The 19,881-nt window shown below is 52.7% G+C and overlaps 1 protein-coding gene across 7 annotated transcripts in view; it reads left to right on the top strand.

Annotated features, from left to right (window-relative positions):
* Positions 1 to 19,881, top strand: part of SIPA1L3 (signal induced proliferation associated 1 like 3) — a 292,300-nt gene that overhangs the window by 149,546 nt on the left and 122,873 nt on the right. For 4 of the 7 annotated variants that reach the window (XM_049901371.1, XM_049901365.1, XM_049901366.1 and 1 more), the window contains one exon: positions 16,483 to 18,321. In XM_049901371.1, the coding sequence (XP_049757328.1) occupies positions 16,782 to 18,321 (1,540 nt within the window). In that variant the 5' untranslated portion in view covers positions 16,483 to 16,781. Of the gene's footprint in view, positions 1 to 1,450; positions 1,531 to 4,639; positions 4,853 to 16,482; positions 18,322 to 19,881 lie in introns of those variants that run through there. The other 3 variants (XM_049901368.1, XM_049901367.1, XM_049901370.1) reach the window with 2 other exon arrangements.

Genomic DNA, 19,881 nt, shown 5'->3' with positions numbered 1-19,881 from the left:
CCAGAGAAGAGAAAGTGGATTTAGAGCCAGTGGAGCCAGAGTGACACGTGTGTGTGTGTGTGTGTGTGTGAAAGTGAGAGAGAGAGAGTGTGCGTTTTTGTTGTTAGGTGTTGCGGAGGTGGTTCTGACTCACAGTGACCCACAGGACAGAGCAGAACTGCCCCGTAGGGTCTCCAAGGAGTGGCTGGTGGGTTCCAACTGCCGTCTTCTTGGTTAGCAGCCGAGCTCTTAACCACTGCGCCACCAGGGCTCTGAGTGTGTGTACGTACAAGTAATTATCCACTCTCCACAGACAATGATCAAGTAGCTGAGACTTTGAAATATGTTTTTATATTTTTAAAATTATACATGTAATACAAAAGTACGTTCTTACTGTTTAACAATACGCGCACAATACGGAGGAGCTTTTAGAAACTTGGTTATGGAAAGTATAACACGCGCACAGAGAACACAGAACATAAACGTGCAGTTTGGCAGACATTCTAAAGTAAGCGCTCGTAGAGCCCATTGCCGGCGAGAAGGAGCCCGTGCCGGTAGCCCAGAGACCCCCGTGTGCCCCCCTTCCCCTCCGCCAGAGGCCCCTCCTCTCTGGACTTTGACGGTCACCATTTCCTTGCCATTGCGGTCATCCCATCACCTGTGTGAGCGTCTCTAAATAGCATGGCTCTCTCCTGCTTGCTCTTGAACTTCATGTGAACAAAACCATCAACTGCGTGTTGTTCTGTGCCTGGCTTTTACCCGGTATCATGACTGAGGCACCCATGCTGCTTCGGATGGCAGCTCACTTCTGGTACTAAAGCTCATTTTCATTGGTACACAGGCAAGCCTTACAAATTTAGGTATTTGTGCATCTTGTTTAATGTGTACTAGAGGTAAAAAAAAATGAATCCAGCAGTGATGTTACTAAGGCTTGAGCTGATTGAAAGGACCATCTTAAATAATAGATTATGCCAAGACGGAGGTGAGCGAGGCTGGGAAGTTGGGGAGCTTTAGTGTTGGGCATAGAATGAACCCACGTGTACACACACCCCATTGCTCCCTCCCTGGGGTAACCACCGTCACTGTTGTAGGTCAGTCCCCCAGATCTGCGCTGACCTAAGTAGATATATAGATGTAAAATAAGTAGCTGGGGGGGCTTTTTCTAAATACTAATTTTTGTAATGTGAGAGAGAATGCCAGTTTTCTGAATTCCTTCTGAGTTCTCTGATTGAAGCAGCAACCTTCCCTTATAACATCCCATTCAAGGGTGGGGGCGAGACCGGGCCAGGTAGTCGTGAACCTTGCCCAGAACGTGGGGAGATCTGGGGCCAGAACGGTGCCACACGTGCTAGTGGCTCTGTAATTAACGGAGGGTTTGGTATCTGCCTCCTGATTTTGTTTCTTTGTTTTTAAACAACCTTGGCCAGTTTTGTTTTTCTTTTTTCTTTTTGGCTTCTCTCCCTCCCTGTAGATTTTGGTGACTTGGAACCTGAGAGAAGGTTAACAGCGGCACCAGGCAGGGGTTACCTGGCCTGGGATAGATCCTTCGTGGTGAGTTAATATGGGAATGTGACTCAGAAGCCAGAAATGTGCAGGGCTGTGGCCATCTGCTGGGCTCTGGTGGTGCAGTGGTTAAGATCTGAGGCTGCTAACCAAAAGATCGGTAGTTCAAATGCACCAGCCGCTCCTTGGAAACCCTATGGGGCAGTTCTCCTCTGTCCTCCAGGGTCACTATGAGTCAGAATTGACTCAATGGCAACAGGTTTGGGTTTTTTTGGGTGGCCATCTGTGTGCGGATGTGAGACACAAGCAGAGTGCGAGAGAAAGACGCAGAGACAGGGACAAGTGGAGATGGGAGAACAGGGACACAGATGGAGGTATAGGTGCAGAGAGGTGGGGGACCTGGATGCAGGGAGGCGGGGCAGGAACACAGCCACAGGGCAGAGTTGAAGAGAGTTGGGGGTGAAGATGTAGAGGGGCAGGCACACATGAAGCCAGTTGGCTGGGTAGCTGGCTTCTTGCCTTGCTGCTTGGCTGGCTGGCAGCTTGCTTGGTTGGTTAATTGTTTAGTCAGTTGGTTGGTAATCTTGTAGGTTGGTTTTCTGGTTGGTTATCTCGGCAGCTGGCTGGTTATCTAGTTGATGTTGGTTTTGCGTTGGTTTCATAGAGGACACACTCTGACCCACGAGCCGTTTGGGATGCTGGGGAGGGGGCCGTGGACGCCGGGGAGGGGGCCGTGGACGCCGGGGAGGGGGCCGTGGACGCCGGGGAGAGGGCCGTGGACGCCGGGGAGGGGGCCGTGGACAGGGCCCTCCAGGCCTTTGGGTATTTGACCACGTCCCACCCCCACCCCGTCTCCATGGCTGTCCTGTGAACGCAGTGGCTGTTACCATCATTAGTATTTATTTTTTTCCTTATCCTGAGTTTATCATGAGTCAGGGGCCAAGTCACTGGCTGCAAACAGCAACAATCTGACTCAGGGCCATGAGCCTCATTTCTGTCTGTAAATCACCCAGGGGTGCAGGGCAGGCATTCACTGAGCACCCATTGTGTTCATGGCTGTACTTCTGCCTTTTACCTCAGTGGGTGATTTTGAATAGGCAGCCTGCCCTCTGAGCCTCAGCCTGCCCTTCCGCGAAGCAGCAAGCACAGCAGGACCCTCCCCCTGGGGCTGCTGGGTGGGCTCAGTAGGGCCAGGTGCTGGACCAGCGCTCAGTATGTGGGAGTGGCACTGTTATGTGTAGCTGAGGAAACTGACCCTTAGAACAGGCCTTGAACCTGGCCTCCTGGCTCCAGTTTGGGAGATTTGTGCTCTCAAGTACGAGGAGGCCCCATGAGTGATCACAAAGGCAGACTCTGGAGTCAGCCAGATCTGGGTTCAAATCCCAGCTCCTCCTCTCACCGTCTTTGTGACCTTGGGCAAGCCGCACTCCCTCTCTAAATCCAAGTCTTCCCAATTTTAAATGGGGGTGACAGTAGCACCTGCCTCAGCAGGTTGTCAGACTTGAGTTCAGTGTTTCGAGTCAAGTGCTCGCTCCACTTAGGGCCTGGCTCTGGGCTGCCGGGATTGGGGTATGTGGGGTGGTGTGTGTGTGAAAATGACAGATGATTACGGCCAGCAGCTGAGTCACCACCCAGGCTAACAAGGCCCAGCTGTACCCACGTGTGTCCCGCCCACTGCAGGGAGCCTTCCTGGCCACAGTATTCATGGCGGGCTCCATTGTTGCCCCCACCCCAAGGCCATCCTCAGGTGAGGACAAGCAGAGCCAGAGACACCCCCCGTCTGGCCTCACAAGGGCAGGATTGAAAGAAAGGGGCTTGAGCAGATGTTCTTTTACAAAGATTTCCTGGCTCTATTTAATCAAGATTGTCAAATATTGATTTAATCTCCAGGCCCAACAGATGTGATCTTAGCAGGTCTCAGTGGCGATTAGCTGGGATTAGCTTGCAAGCCAGGCTCCGTGCTGCTAAAACATCATCTTCTAAAAGAGGCTTGGCCTGGCCACAGGCTCCAGCCCTGGGTGGGGCAAGGCACTCAATATTTAACCAGCGGACGGCCTGGGCAGCGACCTGTGACAGCAGACCTGCCTGGAAGCTGGTCCTGGGGGCCCCCGTGGGGCCCCACGTTGCCCCACGTGCTAATGGTGGGGACGGCCAGGGAGTTCCAGGCAGCAACAGCTATTTTCCTGAAAGTTTCACTATCCAAATAAGTGGCACGGCCACACCAGTGCACGCGGCTTGGCATTGGGCCTGGTTGGAGCCGCGGAGGAGCCCTGATGGCATAGTGATTAAGAGCTCAGCTGCCAACCAAAAGGTCGGCAGTTCAAATCCACCAGCCGCTCCTTGGAAACCCTGTGGGGCAGTTCTACTCTGTCAGGTCACTATGAGTTGGAATTGCCTCACAGCAGCCGGTTTAGAACTAGAAGATTCTTCAGGGAAAGTATGGCAGCTGGGGCAGGGTGTGTCCCTGTGTAAGTCTCCCCAGAAGGGGCCGCCCTGACAACAGGCCCCTCCCCGGCTGCTTCACGTCATCCCACTCAAGGACAGCAGGGCTGCAGCTCCTGGGTGGGCCTGGGGCATGTGCCCACACCCCAGGAAGCTTCCTTTCCCAATTCTGCTTTTCAAAGTCTCATTGGAAGTTAATGGGCCTTCACCCAGAATTGGAACAAGATGGTCCCCCACATGTGCATGGGTGGGGGTAGCAACACACCCACTAACCCACCCAACCCCCACAGGCTCAGAGGGGTACCTCCCCGTGGCCCTGGCCAGGGGCCCCAGGAAGAAGGGCTTCTTGACCACCCCGCCTTGTGTTCAAGGAGCACCACCCTGTGCTTCCTGCTCCCAGAGCCCAGGGCACGAGGGCTCATTCTGCAGCCACGCCTGGTCCCATTTGTTTGCCTGAGACTTATTATTGTTACTAACCCATTGCGGTGGAGTTGATTCCAACTCATAGCGACACTGTGAGTAGAACTGCCACATAGGGTTTCCAAGGAGCGGCCGGCCGGTGGATTCCAACTGCCAGCCTTTTGGTTAGCAGCTGAGCTCTTAAGCACTGCACCACCAGGGCTCCATTATTGTTACTACAAAAGTAAAAATGATTTCTCCGTACCTTCTCACCCCCTCCCATTAAGAATATATGCTCTAGGGGATCTGGGTTTTCTAATTAGTGGCCCCGGTGATTCTTGTCACCAGGCAAGTTCAGGAAACTTAGTAACCCTTTGAGGTAGGAGGTATTTTTATGTCCATTCTGCAGAGAAAGAAGCCGAGTCTAAAATAAATGAGATGACTGATCCCGAAGTGCTCAGCCAGGAGCCAGGGACCCAGCCCAAGACCTCGGACTCCAGATCTGTTTGTCCATGATTTTTAAAACTGCGTAAGTATTAGGCAAAACTAATCTGTGGTGTTAGAAGTCAGGGTAGTGTTACCCTCTGAGAGGAGGCAGCGCCTGGGAGGAGACACAGGGCCTTCTCCGTGCTGGTCGTGACGTCCTTTGTTTTGACCTGGTGCTGGTACACGGGGGTCTTCGCTTTGTGAAAACTCATTGAATCCTGTACTTAGGATTAGTGTATTTTTCTGTATTCATATTATACTTCAATAAAGTTTTTATTTTAAAAAATGTAAAGATGATACTAGCTAATACTTCTGTATCACTTACTGTATGCCATGGATATATTTATTAACTTGTAACATCCCTAAAGAGTCAGGCCCTGTTGTTATCTCCATTTTGCAGATGGGAAAACTGAGGAATAAAGAGGCTAAGTTCTCATAGCCATTTAAGTGGCCGAGCTGGGAATTGAACCTGCATAGTCTGTGCTGCTATGAGTCGGAATCTACTCGACGGCACTGGGTTTGGTTTTGAGTCTGTGCTGAGCCCTGGTGGCACAGTGGTTAAGACCTCAGCTGCTAGCCAAAAGGTTGGCAGTTCAGATCCACCAGCTGCTCCTTGGAAACCCTGTGGAGCAGTTCTACTCTGTCATATAGGGTTGCTATGAGTTGAGTTTTGTTTTGTTCTGGTTAGTCTTTGCTTGTAACCACTATGCTGTAGCTGCCACATCAGGAAATAACTTCAAGACCCACTTTTTCTTTTTTTAATTCATCTTATAGAAACAGCTTGGGGCAGTATCTGACCTTCTCCAACCCCACAAGGGGGAAGGAGAACCAAGATCAACAGCACAAGGCTGTTCCCATGAAGTGGTGGCCAGACAAGCCTCCTCTGCCATTCTGACTAGTTTGGACACTAGCTGTCCCCCCATGGCTCTCTCTACTTGTCTGCTGGATTGGATAATTCACTGCAGTGGCCACAGAGCTCACAGACCATACTCACAGTTATGGGGTTGATTAGGGGAGTAGCAGTTCCAGTTAAGGCTCAGGAACACTCCGGATACAGTTCTTCTTCGGTCAGGACAGCCTCTTCCCACCTGTGCTCGCGGGCACACCTCTTCCTGGCCGTAGGCTCTACCCGGAGGCACTCAGCTCTCTCTCTCAGTGGGCCAGGAAGCTCATCCACCTCCTGCTGCCGGCTCTCTCCTGCCACCGCTTCTCACCTTCAGGGTTACAGCTTGCTCTCTTTCTCTCTCAGTCTCCTGCTTCCAGGAGCTCCTCAGCGCAGGGATCATGGGTCCAAAGGATGTGCTCTCTGCTCCTTGCTGTTCTTCCTTGGTGGTGGTAGGATCCTCCTCTCTACTGTAGAATTGGCTGTTCCCTTGGTGGGCCACAGTTACCCTATCTCACAGTCCCACCTAGTCACTTGGGTGGGAGTTACAAGACTGTGACTAAGGAAGGCCACACAAAAGTCATCATTGCACTGCACATCTTTCTATTATTCATTTCCACTTCCCATCTATCAGTTTCTCATACTGTGGTGGCTTCCATGTTGCTGTGATGCTAGAAGCTATGTCACTGTATTTCAGATACCAGCAGGGTCGACCGTAGTGGACAGGTTTCAGCAGAGCTTCCAGACTAAGACAGACTAGGAGGAAAGGCCTGGCAATCTACTTCTGAAAATTAGCCAATGAAAACCTTATGGATCACAACAGATCATTGTCCAACTTGCTCACTTTGGACACATCAGGTGGGATCAGTTGCTGGAGGAGGACATTATGTTTGATGAAATAGAGGGCCAGTGAGGGGAAGGAAGACCCTGGTGAGATGGCTTGGCACAAAGCCCCAGTGATGGACTCGAACTGGCTAGTGATTGTGAGGATGATGCAGGATGGGCAACGTTTTGTTCTGTTGTGTATAAGGTTGCTATGAGTCGGAATCGACTCAACGGCAGCTGTGTTTCTTTCTGTCTATTTTAAGCATTTAATCATATAAGTATTTAACTTATGTAAGTTCAACTGTCCAAAAAAAAAATCCGTTGCCATCGAGTTGATTCCACCTCATGGTACAAGGTATAGAGTCACCTTGCAGAAAGCAGTTTGGCCTTTTGTTCTTGGTTCTTTCAAGCCATACCAACACCTGAGGCTAATGACTAGGGGCTGACCAGACCAATAGGGACCATCTGGGGGCCCAGTGCTGACTAAGCCTCAGGAGGCATGATGTAATCTGTCATGGCCAAGTGAAGAGGCCAGTAAAGGTCTTAGAAGACAGAAGCTCAGGGAGTTTCCTGGTTGATAAGAGTGAACATTTGCTCTCAGGGAGGGTAGTGCCCCCCTTGGGACATGGAAGCTTCATACTGTGACCCCTCCCAGACCTCCCCCTATGCGATTTCTGTTTGTATCCTTTTTTGTCATATTAAAGATGTTATCACAGATGTAGAGTCTCCTGTGAGCTCTGTGAGTTGTGACCCAGTGAATTATTGGACCCAAAAGAGCAGGGCAGCTAGCCGGTCTGAAGTGGAGGGAGTAATGTGGGCTTCAAGTCTTGGGGCTGGCTGGGCTGAAGTGTGGGCTGCCCAGCTTGCAGTTGGTACCTGCTGACCTAGCCCCAGATGGCTACAGATGAGAGAGAGAAGGGCTGGATGGACAGCTGAACTGAACAGGGATGTTAAGATTTCCACAGGACACAGCCAGTGAGTGGTAGGATTTGTTATCAACCATGCAGTGTGGTGTCAGAAGTGGGATCTTAGTCTCCCTGAACTAGCTTGCACACAAGCTGACCCCATGTGTGTGAGAATAAAACTGTGCTTCGTAGGGTTTTCACTGGTTGATTTTCCAGAAGTAGGTGACCAGGCTTTTCTTCCCAGGTGCCTCTGGGTGGAATTGAAGCGCCAACCTTTCAGTTAGCTGCGGAGCATGTTAACTCACCACTCAGGGACTCCAGTTCAACTATACTAGTCCTCAAATTAAAACAAAGGAGACATTGCAGTTGAAGCATTTGGGGTGAAGGCAGCCTGCGTTTCACCAGGGAGTGTGTGCACGTGCGATGAGGGTGCCCCTTCTTTCCCTCAGTGGGGTTGCTGCCCACCAGCCTGCCGGGTGCAGAAATCTCTCCAGGCTGTGAAGGAATTTGCCACTTGGAAGCATGCTGGTTTTCAGACTCTATGGGCCCTAGAAGCATGGCAGATGAGGGGATTTGAGCTCAACCGCAGAGGGGGTGCGGCTCTTCCATTCTACTTTGCGTTCTGATATATGAGGCTTTTCCAGGGGTGGCTTTCACTGCACCCATGTGTCTCGCACCTACTCACTTACAAACTGAAAACTTAACGGGATGCTTCCCCCCCATGCAAGTGTGAACATTTCCTAGGAGATTCACAGAATAAAAGGGTCTGCAAGAAGACACGCAAAGCCTGTTCACAGGGCTTACCTCCAGGGACCAGAGAGACCAGGGCAGGGCTGGCAGGGGTGCCGAGTGGGCTGTGAACATGCTTGTGAAGATTGAAACGCAGACGTGTAGAACTGGAAAGAAAAAAAATGTTTCCCTTTATTCCCCTCCCCTATTTTACTCCTTACAAGTAGTCACGGTTACCAGTTTGGTGGGTGTCTTCCTAGGTCTTTTCCTATACATTTATAGAGGTTTATGTACATACACACACACACACACACACACACACACACGAGGCCTGTCCCTTGTTCTTTTTAACAGAATGGGGACACATTGTGCAAACTGTCCTGCTGCTTGCCGCTTTTCGCTCACAAGCTGCAGCACAGAGGAAGAGTATAAACTAGGAAGCTGGCTTGCCTGGGTTCAAATCCCAGTGCCACCACTTTCTAGCTGGGTGACCTCAGTCGCACTGGCTTTAAAATAAGGATGGTGTTTAGTTGCTACCTCCTAGGCTTGTCACGAGGATTCAGTGCTGCTGTAACAGAAATACCGCAAGTAGATGGCTTTAACAAAGAGAAATTTACTAACTCACAGTAAAGGAGGCTAAAAGTCCAAGTTCAGGGTGTCGGCTCCAGGGGAAGGCTTTCTCTCTCTCTGGGCTCTGGAGGAAGGTCCTTGTCTTCAACTTTCCCCTGGTCGAGGAGCTTCTCAGGCGCAGGGACCCCGTGTCCAAAGGATGTGCTCTCCTCCTGGTGCTGCTTTCTTGGTGGGACGAGGTCCTCAACTCTCTGCTTACTTCTCTTTCCTTTTATCTCTTGAGAGATAAAAGGTGTTGCAGGGCACACCCCAGGGAAACTCCCTTTACATTGGCTCAGGGGAGTGACCTGAGTAAGGATGGTGTTACAATCCCACCCTAATCCTCTTAACATAAAATTACAATCACAAAATGGAGGACAAGCACCTGTATTTTGGGGCACCATTCAATCCAGGACAGGCTGGGTGGGCATCTTGCGTTCATGTCACACAGCCCTACCGAGTGTCTATTACAGCTGTATCGTATTCCCTGGGATGGCGGCACCCAGGTTCACTTAGCCCTCCTGTGCCGACGGGCGTCTCAGCCATGTCGCGCCTCTGTACTGTGGCAGTGTAGCCTGTGAACATCCTGCACCACACTGCTATGCCCTTGTCTTTGCTTGTGCGCTGGTGTTGCAGAGTCCCACAGGCAGGATGGCTGTGTTTTAGAAAACGTAGTATGCAAGTCTAAAATTCCAATGCATAATGTGAAGTCATTCTTCCCCATTTCCCCGAAGGGGAATACTGTACCCGTTGGCCCCCTAAAAGCAGGACAGGCCATGCAGGAACTGTGACCCGTGTGGAACCCTCACCTGTTTGAATGTGATGGCTGTAAATGGCTGCCCCTGCCCCTGTGGGGACTGTCGCCTCGGCCCTGATAGGAATGTAGGCCCCTCCTGCATGCCTGGGAAGATTTAAGTTAGAAGCCCTGATTCTCTGGGTTCTTAGACGTTAAGTGGGAAAGTGCAGGATTTGTGGACAGGGCTCATTGCTCCGTGGGCGGGCAGAGAGGAGTCTGTGCCGTGGTGCTCCATAATGAGATTTCCAAGACTTCCATCCATCTTGTTTCCTAGGGGAGCCCTAAAGTGATCCTGTGTATGCACAAACTTCAATAAGGTAGGGGAAGGCATGGGAGAAAAATGTAGAACAAAATTCAGATTCACAAAAAAAAAAAAAAGGACCAGATTTACTGGTCTGACAGAGACTAGAGGAACCCCCAAGACTATGGCCCACACTTACCCTTTTAACTCAGAACTGGAGCCACTCCAAAGGTTTACCCTTCAGCCAAAGATAGGCCTATAAAAACACATGAGGAACACACTTCTTAGTTCAATCACGTATATGAGCTCAATGGCCACCACCTGCCCAAAAGCAAAGATGAAGAGTCAGGGAGGGACAGGAAAAAATGGTCAAATGGAAACGGGTACCCCGGGGTTGGGGAAGGGGAAAGTGTTGACACATGGCGGGATTCGCAACCAATGTCACAAGACAATGTGTATATAAGTTGTTGAATGAGGAACTAATTTGCTCTGTAAACTTTGACCTAAAGCACAATAAAAGAAAGAAAAGGAGAGCAGTCAGGTCGGGGGGTATTTTATCTGTATCGCCAGTGAGGACAGTGAGAACCACAGAGGCCCAGGACGTTGCCCGTGACTGCAGCCAGGGCTGGCTGGTGCTGGCACTCAGGGCTGTCTGACTTGAGAAGAGATTAAGCAGCTAGGGTCAGATCCTGACTCTGCCAGCTGGTAGCCATATAGCCTGGACACTCGAGTTCCTCGGAATGTTCATCAGTTTTCTCGCCTATAAAATGGAAATAATACAGACACTTAGAGGGTCGTCGTGGGGGTTGAGAGAGAGAACAAATGTGAAAAAGGCTGAGAAGGGGATCTGACCCCTGGAAGTTTTTTCCTGTTGGCTGCATAGTCACTTCTGATAGACTGCATCTTGAAAGGATTGGACTTTTATGGCCTCTGTGAATATTCAGAGTCACTACAATCAATTCCAGCGTCTGTATATCTAGACCCTTCTGTCGTTTGGTGGGCCTAGTTCTGTATTGTGGTATCTGCCTTTTAAGAAAGAAGTATTTCCTGTGTTGTTGAGGGAACTTTCTAATGCCTTCGCTGCCTTGTTTGAAAGTTTCTGCCCTCAGGGTGGACCTTGGATGGCGTGTGCTTGCGTGGGTGTGTGCTTGCATGTATGTGTACGTGTGTGTTGTTTTTGTTGTCGTTGTGTTGTATAACTAAATGTCCAGGGGTAGGCAGTGGAATAGGGCTACCTTCAGGTCTGGCTTGATGTAGAGATTGAAATGAAGACAGCCCCCAGATTCTCTCCAGCTCTCAGCCCCCTTCACAGACAGGTTCCCCCTTCATGGGTACAAGATGACTGCAGTGACTCCATCCTTCACATCCTCTCAGACTCAGAGGGAAAAACACAGGCTTTGGCTTCAGCACTCCTGGGAAAAACCTCACTGGGTCTCATTGGTTCTGATCAGTCACGTGGTTTGTTCCCAGGTAGGGAAAGACCCCACACACACACCTGTAGCCCATTGGTTAAGAGTCTCAGAGGGCAGATCCCAGAGAGGAACCTCCCCAAAACAGTCATGGAGGCCAGGGAAGCAAACAACAAATATCTACCCCTGGAAGGTTTGTATTTTCCCCTTCTGCCCTACCTTGGGTTGGCCCTACCTTGTGGCATTCTGGGAGACGGCATGGCCTCACAGAGCAGGTACTTCAGAGCCAGCTCACTGAGGCCATGGTGCTTGCCTCCTTGTCCAGTGTCCCAGCCTCTTAGCTTGTGGTTCCCCAGCTCCTTCACTGTGACAGTTTGGGAGCATTTACACACAGATGCACTGCTCTTTTAACCAAAGCCATTGCGTTCCGACTCACAGCAACCCTGTAGGACACAGTAGAACTGCCCCCTAGGGTTTCCAGGGAGTAGCTGGTGGATTCAGACGGTCAGCCTTTGGGTTAGCCCCTGAGCTCTTAACCACTGTGCCACCAGGGCTCCTCTCTTCTAACAGACGCGACTTTTTTCTGGGAGGCAGTGTACCCAGCCCCAGGGAATGAGTCCTGACTGGCCCAAGGGCAAACCAACCAAAACAGTCACAGGTTCTGGCCTTCCCAGCTTCCCTTTCTGCTGGAGTGGCCATGTGACCAATTTCTGGCCAGTGAGACATAAAAGAAAGTCTACTGAGGTGGGGGGAGGGGGAGGGAATGTTCTGGGAAAGATACTTCTTCCCAATTACTTCAGACAGACAAGTAGAGCACGCTTACATCACTCCTTTCTTTCTCCCGTGCCCCTGGTTCAGTGAGAAGCAGGCTGTGGCTGCCATCTTGTGACCATGAGGCAATACACCAAAGGATACAAGCCAGCAGCAGTGAGGAAGGTAGAGGGAAAAGAAAGGGCCTGATGTAGTCACCATCCAGCCAGCATGGAGCCTGGAGCTGCCATATCTCGGCTCCTGTTAAAGGAGATAATGTCTTCATTACCCGAGGCGCTGTCAGATGGTATTCTGTTTGCAGGCAAAGGCATCCCACCTGACTCCACTCTACTTTCTTCTCATCCTACTGCCCTATTTTCCCATCCACAGTCCCCCAGCTGCCATCTTTATACACAGAGCTGAGTATTAGGGTCCTCAGATGCCAGCAGCAGAAGCTAAGCTTGGCTATCTGGGCAGAAACAGAATTTGGTAGAGACTTACGGAATCGTCAGGAGGCCAGGAGAGCAGGCTTAGAAAACAGGCAGGAAGCACCAGAGTGAAGGAGCCAAGGGGCCCTGGCAGAAGGCACACCCCAGGAAAAGCCAGGTCCGCCTGCCACCGCAGGGACACTCCTTAGCCTTCCATGTTCTCAGGACCCTGGTGCAGACTCCCAGGAGGGAACACTCAGTGGGCTAGCCCAAGTCGTGTGCCCACACCTGGCTGTGCTGCTGTAATTGGGGCGGGGGGTGGCTTCTGCCAGATACAACACAGTGGTAGTAATGGCAGCGACTGTGAGGTAGGGAACAAAGGCCTTCTGATCCACTGAGAATCAGCCAGTGAAGACCCTATGGATCACAGTTTTCCCATCTGCAACCCATCAGGGGGATGGCCCAGGACCAGGCAGCATTTCGGGTCACCATGAGTCAATGGCTGAGTCAGTGGCCACTAACAACAAATAAAGGGGGGTGGTGGTCTCTGCATTTTACAGATAGAAACTGAGTCAGTTTCCGTAACCAGTCTGTGGCATGCCAGGATTTGAACCCAGGCGGGCTGGTTGCTACATACATCCTCTGCTGCTCACACGGGGCTTTCCCTTTGGGAAGATGGGGGTGCTCTTAGGAAGCGGGGAGCTTGATGCCAGGCAGCTGGGAGGGGGAGAAGCATGCACCAGCCCCTGGGTCCCATGGTGCTGCTGGGCCCCCGAATGTCACAGGGAGACACGGCTGCACCTGCATGGAGGGGGATTTGTGCAGAGACGGGCCTGCAAGAACATCTGCGTTTTCACGGAGGGGAGAAAATTGGATTGGGGGTTTCTGACAGGGCTGGAAACAGAACACCATTGGCAAAGCCCATCTGTCAGGAGGTGCTTGCATAAGCAAGCCAGGGCCGGCCCGGGCTGCCTGCATTCCTAACCAGTCCACAGTGGCCTTGGTGAACTAATCCCTCCTCCATGCTCGGCCCAGGCTGACCCCAGGCTGGGCTTCCACGAAGGGAGGGCTGCCAGGCCGGAGGGGGGGCCCTCGGCCTGGCCATTCCAGTCTGGCTTGGAAGACAGTGCCTAGCAGAGTGCGGATCTGGACTCATGCCTTCATCTGTGGCAGAGCAGCTGCAGCACTGACCATTGACCAGAGGTTGCAACCTGGTGGCCCCTGCCCAGGTCCAGCCCACATATATATTTTGTTGGTTTTGTTGACAATGTTCTTAAGAGGTATTTATTTGCTGATTAGACATACCTCCAAATAATTCAAAATGTAGCCAGTGGTCCATAGTGGAAAGTAAGGCTCCTTCCTCCCCTTCTCAGCAAGCATTTAGACACTGGGGATACTGCAGTCGCTCACATTCTCAAGGCAGAGGAGGGCAGTAATGAATAAGAGGATGGAGCGGGATATCCCTCCAGGTAAGGAGGAAAACAAAGCAGGCAAGGAGGCTGGGGTGGTGAAGACTCACTTTCCTTCCCCAGAGGCAACCATTAGCAGATTCTTTAAAATTCTTCCAGAGATCGTCTCTGCATGGTAGTGCAGTATTATTGTTGTCGTTGTAATTTTTTGTTTTTTAAATTGAGAAATGTTTCATACAAATCTAGGTTCTGGTTTCTCTTGAGAAGTCAGATGATCTGGCATCTACACTCCCGCAGGCCCGGTCGGCCAGAGTGGAGGAGTGTCCATCTGCCTCTCTGGAAGATGCGCCTGGTGTCCAGGTCACGGAGGGCCCCACCTGGCCGCTCGCCTGTGTCCCCTAGCCAGTCCAGCCCTGTGGGCCTTCCAGTGACCTAGTTTCTTTCCCCGTCTTTGCCCTGTGCCCTCTACTGCCTCCCTGTGACATCCTCAGGAATGTCACTCCCCACCCCTGCCTCTCCCCTCACCTTCTGGTTTTCATTCCTCAGAGGCTGTATCTCTCCTCCGTTTTGCTCCTCGAATCTGCTTCATGCTTGCAGTTGAGTCTCTCTGGCAGCTCGCTCTGTCCCTCTAGGTATGAGTGAGGAAACACCCCCCCCCTCACGCCCGCCCACACGCACATGCACGCACACACACACGCACACGTGCGCGCGCAAAGCATCCTACTTCCTTGCATTGAAAGTACCAACAAACATTGACCAGAATGGCCACGTCTGGCCCCAGACTCCACGAGAAAGAAAAGTTACTGGTCACCTTGAGTCAGGTGCCCATCCCAACCCAGCTGTCTGCTTCTCTGAACAAAATCAGCTGTGTTAGTGGGAGGGCAGCCGTGTTCCCCTTCCTCTGAAGCCAGGGGTTTCATCTTGCAGGATTTGGAGGTAGACAGAGGGGGTGATCCTGCAGAGGGCACCACGCTGCCACCCCGCAGTGTAAACTCCCTGTCCAGAGGACTGAGGAGTCAGGGTGTGCTTACGCGGCCAGGCAGGCAGAGGCCATTGTTCACAGGTTCGTACATCAATATTGAATGAGTGTCCTGGACACTTCTCGGCGCTGGGCATACACCAGTGAGCAACACAGACGTTCCTGGAATTGAATTGACGTTTTAGTGGTAGAGGCATTCGGTAAACAGACAAGGAACAAAATAATTTCAGTTGGTGGTAACTGCTAAGAAAAAAGCAAGCAAGCCGAGCGGGTGATGGAGAAAGGGTTTAAGGAGATGGGGGCTTCTCTGCCTGTATAGGCGGCTTGGGGAGGCTTCATGGAAGAGCTGACATCAGGGGAAGGGACCAGCCTGGTGGGGAACAGAGGCAGGATATCCAGGTGGCCGGGATTGAGCTTGGTGTCAGAACAGAAGGCCCGTGAGAGTGAATTTGGTTGGGGAGGGGAGAGACTCCAGGAGGCCGGCAGGGCGGGGTCCTGTGGAGGAGGCTTGTGGCTGGAAGAAGTAGTTTGGATTTTAGTCCAGGGCAGCCAGGAGTCACTGGGGAGATCTCAGCAGCGGAGTGATGGGATCTGATTAACAGTTCATAGTATCTGTTAACCACACAGATTTCTAGAAACACCTCTCTGTGGCTTCCCTCCCCCAAATCCACTAGTGCTCATATTGACTCATCCACCGTTTCCACTTCCATTCTGGTGGGACGGCTGGTGGGGCTGCCTGCAGGAAGTACAGGGGACAGGGCAACATGTTGAACAGCACCAGGAGGTCTAGTCTGCCAGGTCCAGAAATCGGAAACTCCACAGGACAGGGACCTCATACCTTTAGTAAACGGCAGCAAATTAGAGGGAGAAAGGTCCGTATAGAGTAGAAGAAACTTAAGAAATCTTAAGAAATGTATCTACCGGAGCAGTGTGACTCTTGTTTGGATCCTGGTTTGCAAAGACCGAGTCTAAAAAGATACCTGTGAGACAATGGGGGACATTTTAATGCAGATGGGCCATTAAAAAAAAGAAAACAAACCCATTGTGGTTGAGTCGATTCCAACTCATATTGACCTTATAGGACAGAGTAGAACTGCCCCATAGGGTTTCCAAGGAGCAGCTGGTGGATTCGAACTACTGAGGTTTTGGTTTGCAGCCAGCCGAGTTCTTACCCATTGCACCACCAGGACTCCAGACAGGGCATTAGGTGATATGGAAGAATTCTTGTTAATTTTGACGAGTGTGATAATGGTGTCATGATTGTCTTTTTAAGACCTTATCTGTTAGTTAGTAAGCTAAAATGTTTAAAGGAAAATGACTTGATGTCTGGGGTTTACTTTAAAATATTTTGGCAAAAAAAATTTTTTTAAAGGTGTAAGGAAGGGGGGATTGGGGGTGTTTGGGGTGATGGAAACGTTCCGTAAAGGGGTGAATTTCATGTTGTGTGAGTTTTATCTCAGTTTTCTGTAAAGGTCTAGGTGTGGATGGACAGATGAAACAGGACTGGCAGACAGTTAATGGTCGCTTAAGCTGGTGATGGGTATGGAGGCCTCATCATACTCTTTATTCTACTTTGGAGTATGTTTGAAATTCCATGATACAAAAAAAATTTTTTTGAGGCGTAAAACTGCTCAAAAGCCATGCTTGGTATTCTCCAGGAGCGGTGACGCGGCCCTCACATCTTACCTTGTCCTTCTCTCCCCTCTGCAGCATGGCGAGGAGGATGCCCCTGCAGCCTGCCAGCCCTCCACAGCACCTGCCGCCTGCTCTGCCCTGCTGAGCCCTCCACCTGGAGCCCCAACGACAGCACCTGCCTCCTGAGGCTGTCCCAGCTCAGTGGTCCACAGCAATGGTGGAGAACTGGACCCCACAGGCTCCCAACCTTCCAGTCAGGTCTCAGGGGCCATCATCCTTCATCTTGGGACTGGCGGCCCTGAACAATGGCTGAGAGCTGGGGAACCCCATAGAGTTACCACAGCTCACAGTGGCCAGTAGCACTTTCGTGGACTATGACCACCTATCGGCCCATTCCCAATGATGGCGTGGACCTGGCAGCCAGCTGTGGGGCCAGGGGGGCCGACATCCTCCCAGGGCCACACTCGGGGGACTATGCTTCCATGGGATTCTGGGCCCAAAACGGCAGCATGCCCCAGCCTGTTGGTGAGAGCCCCGCTGCCACGACCCGCCCCAGCCCCACCACCCCCGCAATGCCCAAGATGGGTGTGCGTGCAAGGGTGGCCGACTGGCCGCCCAAGCGAGAGGCCTTGAGAGAGCAGAACAACCCAAGCCCCTCGCAGGACGCAGACGGCACCCAAGCTGCGCAGACAGCACAGGTAACGCAGGTCCCCCATTCCACGAGGAGCGTACAGAACGGGCAGCCCCCCGCCAGCACCCCAGCTTCCTCAGGGTCCAAGGCCTTCCACCGACTCGCCAGGAGAAGGTCCAAGGATGTGGAGTTCCAGGACGGGTGGCCCCGGTCCCCGGGCAGGGCCTTCCTCCCTCTGCGGCACCGCAGCAGCAGCGAGATCACCCTCAGTGAGTGTGACGTGGACGAGGCGGGGGAGCCGCGGGGGGCCCGACACGCGGGGGCCCTGCCGCTCTTCCGCGAGTACGGGAGCACGTCCTCCATCGACGTGCAGGGCGTGCCCGAGCAGAGCTTCTTCGACATCCTCAACGAGTTCCGCAGCGGGCAGGCAGAGCCCCGGGGCTGCCAGAACCTTGCTGAGCTCCTGCGGGTCGACCCCGGCCTGCACCTTGCAGGGAGCAGCGGCAGCGGAGCCAAGGCGGACCCCCGGAATGGGCAGCCCCCAAAGGACAGCCTCCTGCCGCTGCAGCCCCTGAAGGAGAAGGCCCGGAAGAAACCTGTGCGGGGCCTTGGCGGTGGGGACACGGTGGACGCGTCCATCTTCCGCAAGCTGCGGGGCAGTAAGGCGGAGGCAGAGGCTGCGCGCTGCCCCGGGGAGGCCGAGGAGGGTCGCAGCCCCCCGGAGGCCAGCAGGCCGTGGGTCTGCCAGAAGAGCTTTGCGCATTTTGATGTGCAGAGCATGCTGTTCGACCTGAACGAGGCGGCCGCCAACAGGGTGTCCGTGGCGCAGCGGCGGAACACCACCACGGGTGCCTCCGCCGCCTCGGCCGTGGCCTCCCTCACGGCGTCCCGGGCGCACAGCCTGGGGGGCCTGGACCCGGCCTTCGCCAGCACGGAGGACTTGAACTGCAAAGAGAACCTGGAGCAGGACCTCGGCGACGACAACAGCAACGACCTGCTGCTCAGCTGCCCGCACTTCCGCAACGAGATCGGCGGCGAGTGCGAGCGCAACGTGAGCTTCTCCCGGGCCTCCGTGGGCTCCCCGGGCGGCGGCGGCGGCGGCGGCGGCGGGAGCGAGGGCCGGCCGGCCGAGCCCGCGCTGAGCGCCTACCGCACCAACGCCAGCATCTCGGTGCTGGAGGTGCCCAAGGAGCAGCAGAGGACGCAGAGCCGCCCGCGGCAGTACAGCATCGAGCACGTGGACCTAGGCGCGCGCTACTACCAGGACTACTTTGTGGGCAAAGGTGATGGTGTGGGGGCGAGGCCGCCGTGTGTCGGCCCAGGCCGCCGTGTGTCGGCCCGGCTCTGAGCCGGCAGCAGGCAGTGAGATTCAGCTCAGAGCGGCCACGAGGCTTCCTGGAGCCGAGCCCATTACCAGCTCAGCCGAGGCCGGTGCCAGGCCCGCATTCCGCAAGCCTTGAGCTGCGGGGTGCCGGGAGATGTGCATTTACTGAGCACATAGGTGCTTGGAACAGCTCTGTGCCAGGCACCTTCTAGAACCTAGGGATACAGCCCTGACCAGGTGAAAGCAGAAACCCCTGTCTTCCCAGAGCTTACACTTTAATGGAAGAAGACAAGTAATAAAACAAGATCAATATATAAAACTTATCAAGCGTCAGGGGGTGATAATTACTGCAGGGACAAGTCAGGCAAGGAGGAGGGAAAGAGGCCCGGGTGGGCGGGCTGCAGTGTCCAGTAGGGAACGGGCAGGGAGGGCCTCAGAAGTAGGGGCCAGGTGAGCACTGCACAGAAGGAGGTGAGGGGTGGCTGTGTGGGGTTCTGGGGAGCCTGTTCCTGATGTAAGAACAGCAAGTGGAAAAGCTCTGGAGCCCTGAGGGACCTGGAAGGAGGTTCATGTGTCTGGGGTAGTGTGAGGACGGAGGGCAGAAGGAGCTGAGGCGCAGAGGTGACCTGGCAGGTCCTGAGAGGTTTTGTGGGGCACAGGGGGGACTCCTGCTTCTACCTGAATGAAGTGGAGCCGCTGGAGAGTTTTGAGCTGCAGAGGGCCCTGATCTGAGTGGGGTGTCTGCAGGTTCCCTCTGACTGCCTGTGGGGAACAGACTGGGAAAGGGGTGGAGTAGGGAGCCAGGGAGGAGGCTGCTCCCACAGTCCAGGCAGGAAACAACGAAATTAGGTTGGGAGCAGGAGTAGGGAAGCAGCAGGCCGGTTCTGAGCAGTTTTGAGGGTGGACCTGTTGATGTTGGAAGGTGTCAACACCAGGGAAAGCTGGGCTTGGCACATCATTAGGTTCATTGGCGCTGGTGGGCAATCCCAGGAGGCAGCCTAGCACAGCAAGTCCGCACCCCCTGCTCAGCTCCAGCTCACTGAGTGAGGCAGGAAATACAGACAAACCCAGTGTTGCCAGCTTTTCCAGTTTTTTTTTTTTAAATAATATTGTGTTTTTAGTAAACATTTACACAGCAGTTTAAGTTTCCATTCAACGGTTTCTACGCAAGTTGTTCGGTGACACTGGTTACGTTCTGCACAGTATATAAGCATTCTCACTATTTCTCTTCTGGTTGTTCCGTTTCCATTAGTCTAGTTTTCCTGCCTCCTTACATTCTCATATTTGTTGTAAAGCAGTTGTTGACAATTTGGTCTCATGTAGGTGACTTTTTACAGGAGCACAGCACTCACAAGTGGTACCATTTTGTGAGCCAATCTGTTCTTTCACTAAAAGGTAACCTCAGAGACAATTTTTTGTTTGTTTTTTTAATCATTAAGTATTCATTGCTCATTTTCTCTCTCTTTTTTTTAATTTTGTTTATTATTGTGTTTTAGGTGAAGGTTTACAGACCAACCTA

Source organism: Elephas maximus, chromosome 11 (assembly GCF_024166365.1).
Source record: "Elephas maximus indicus isolate mEleMax1 chromosome 11, mEleMax1 primary haplotype, whole genome shotgun sequence".
NCBI lineage: Eukaryota > Metazoa > Chordata > Mammalia > Proboscidea > Elephantidae > Elephas > Elephas maximus.
Note: the sequence above shows the minus strand (reverse complement) of the source record. Positions and strands in the feature narration are given on the sequence as shown.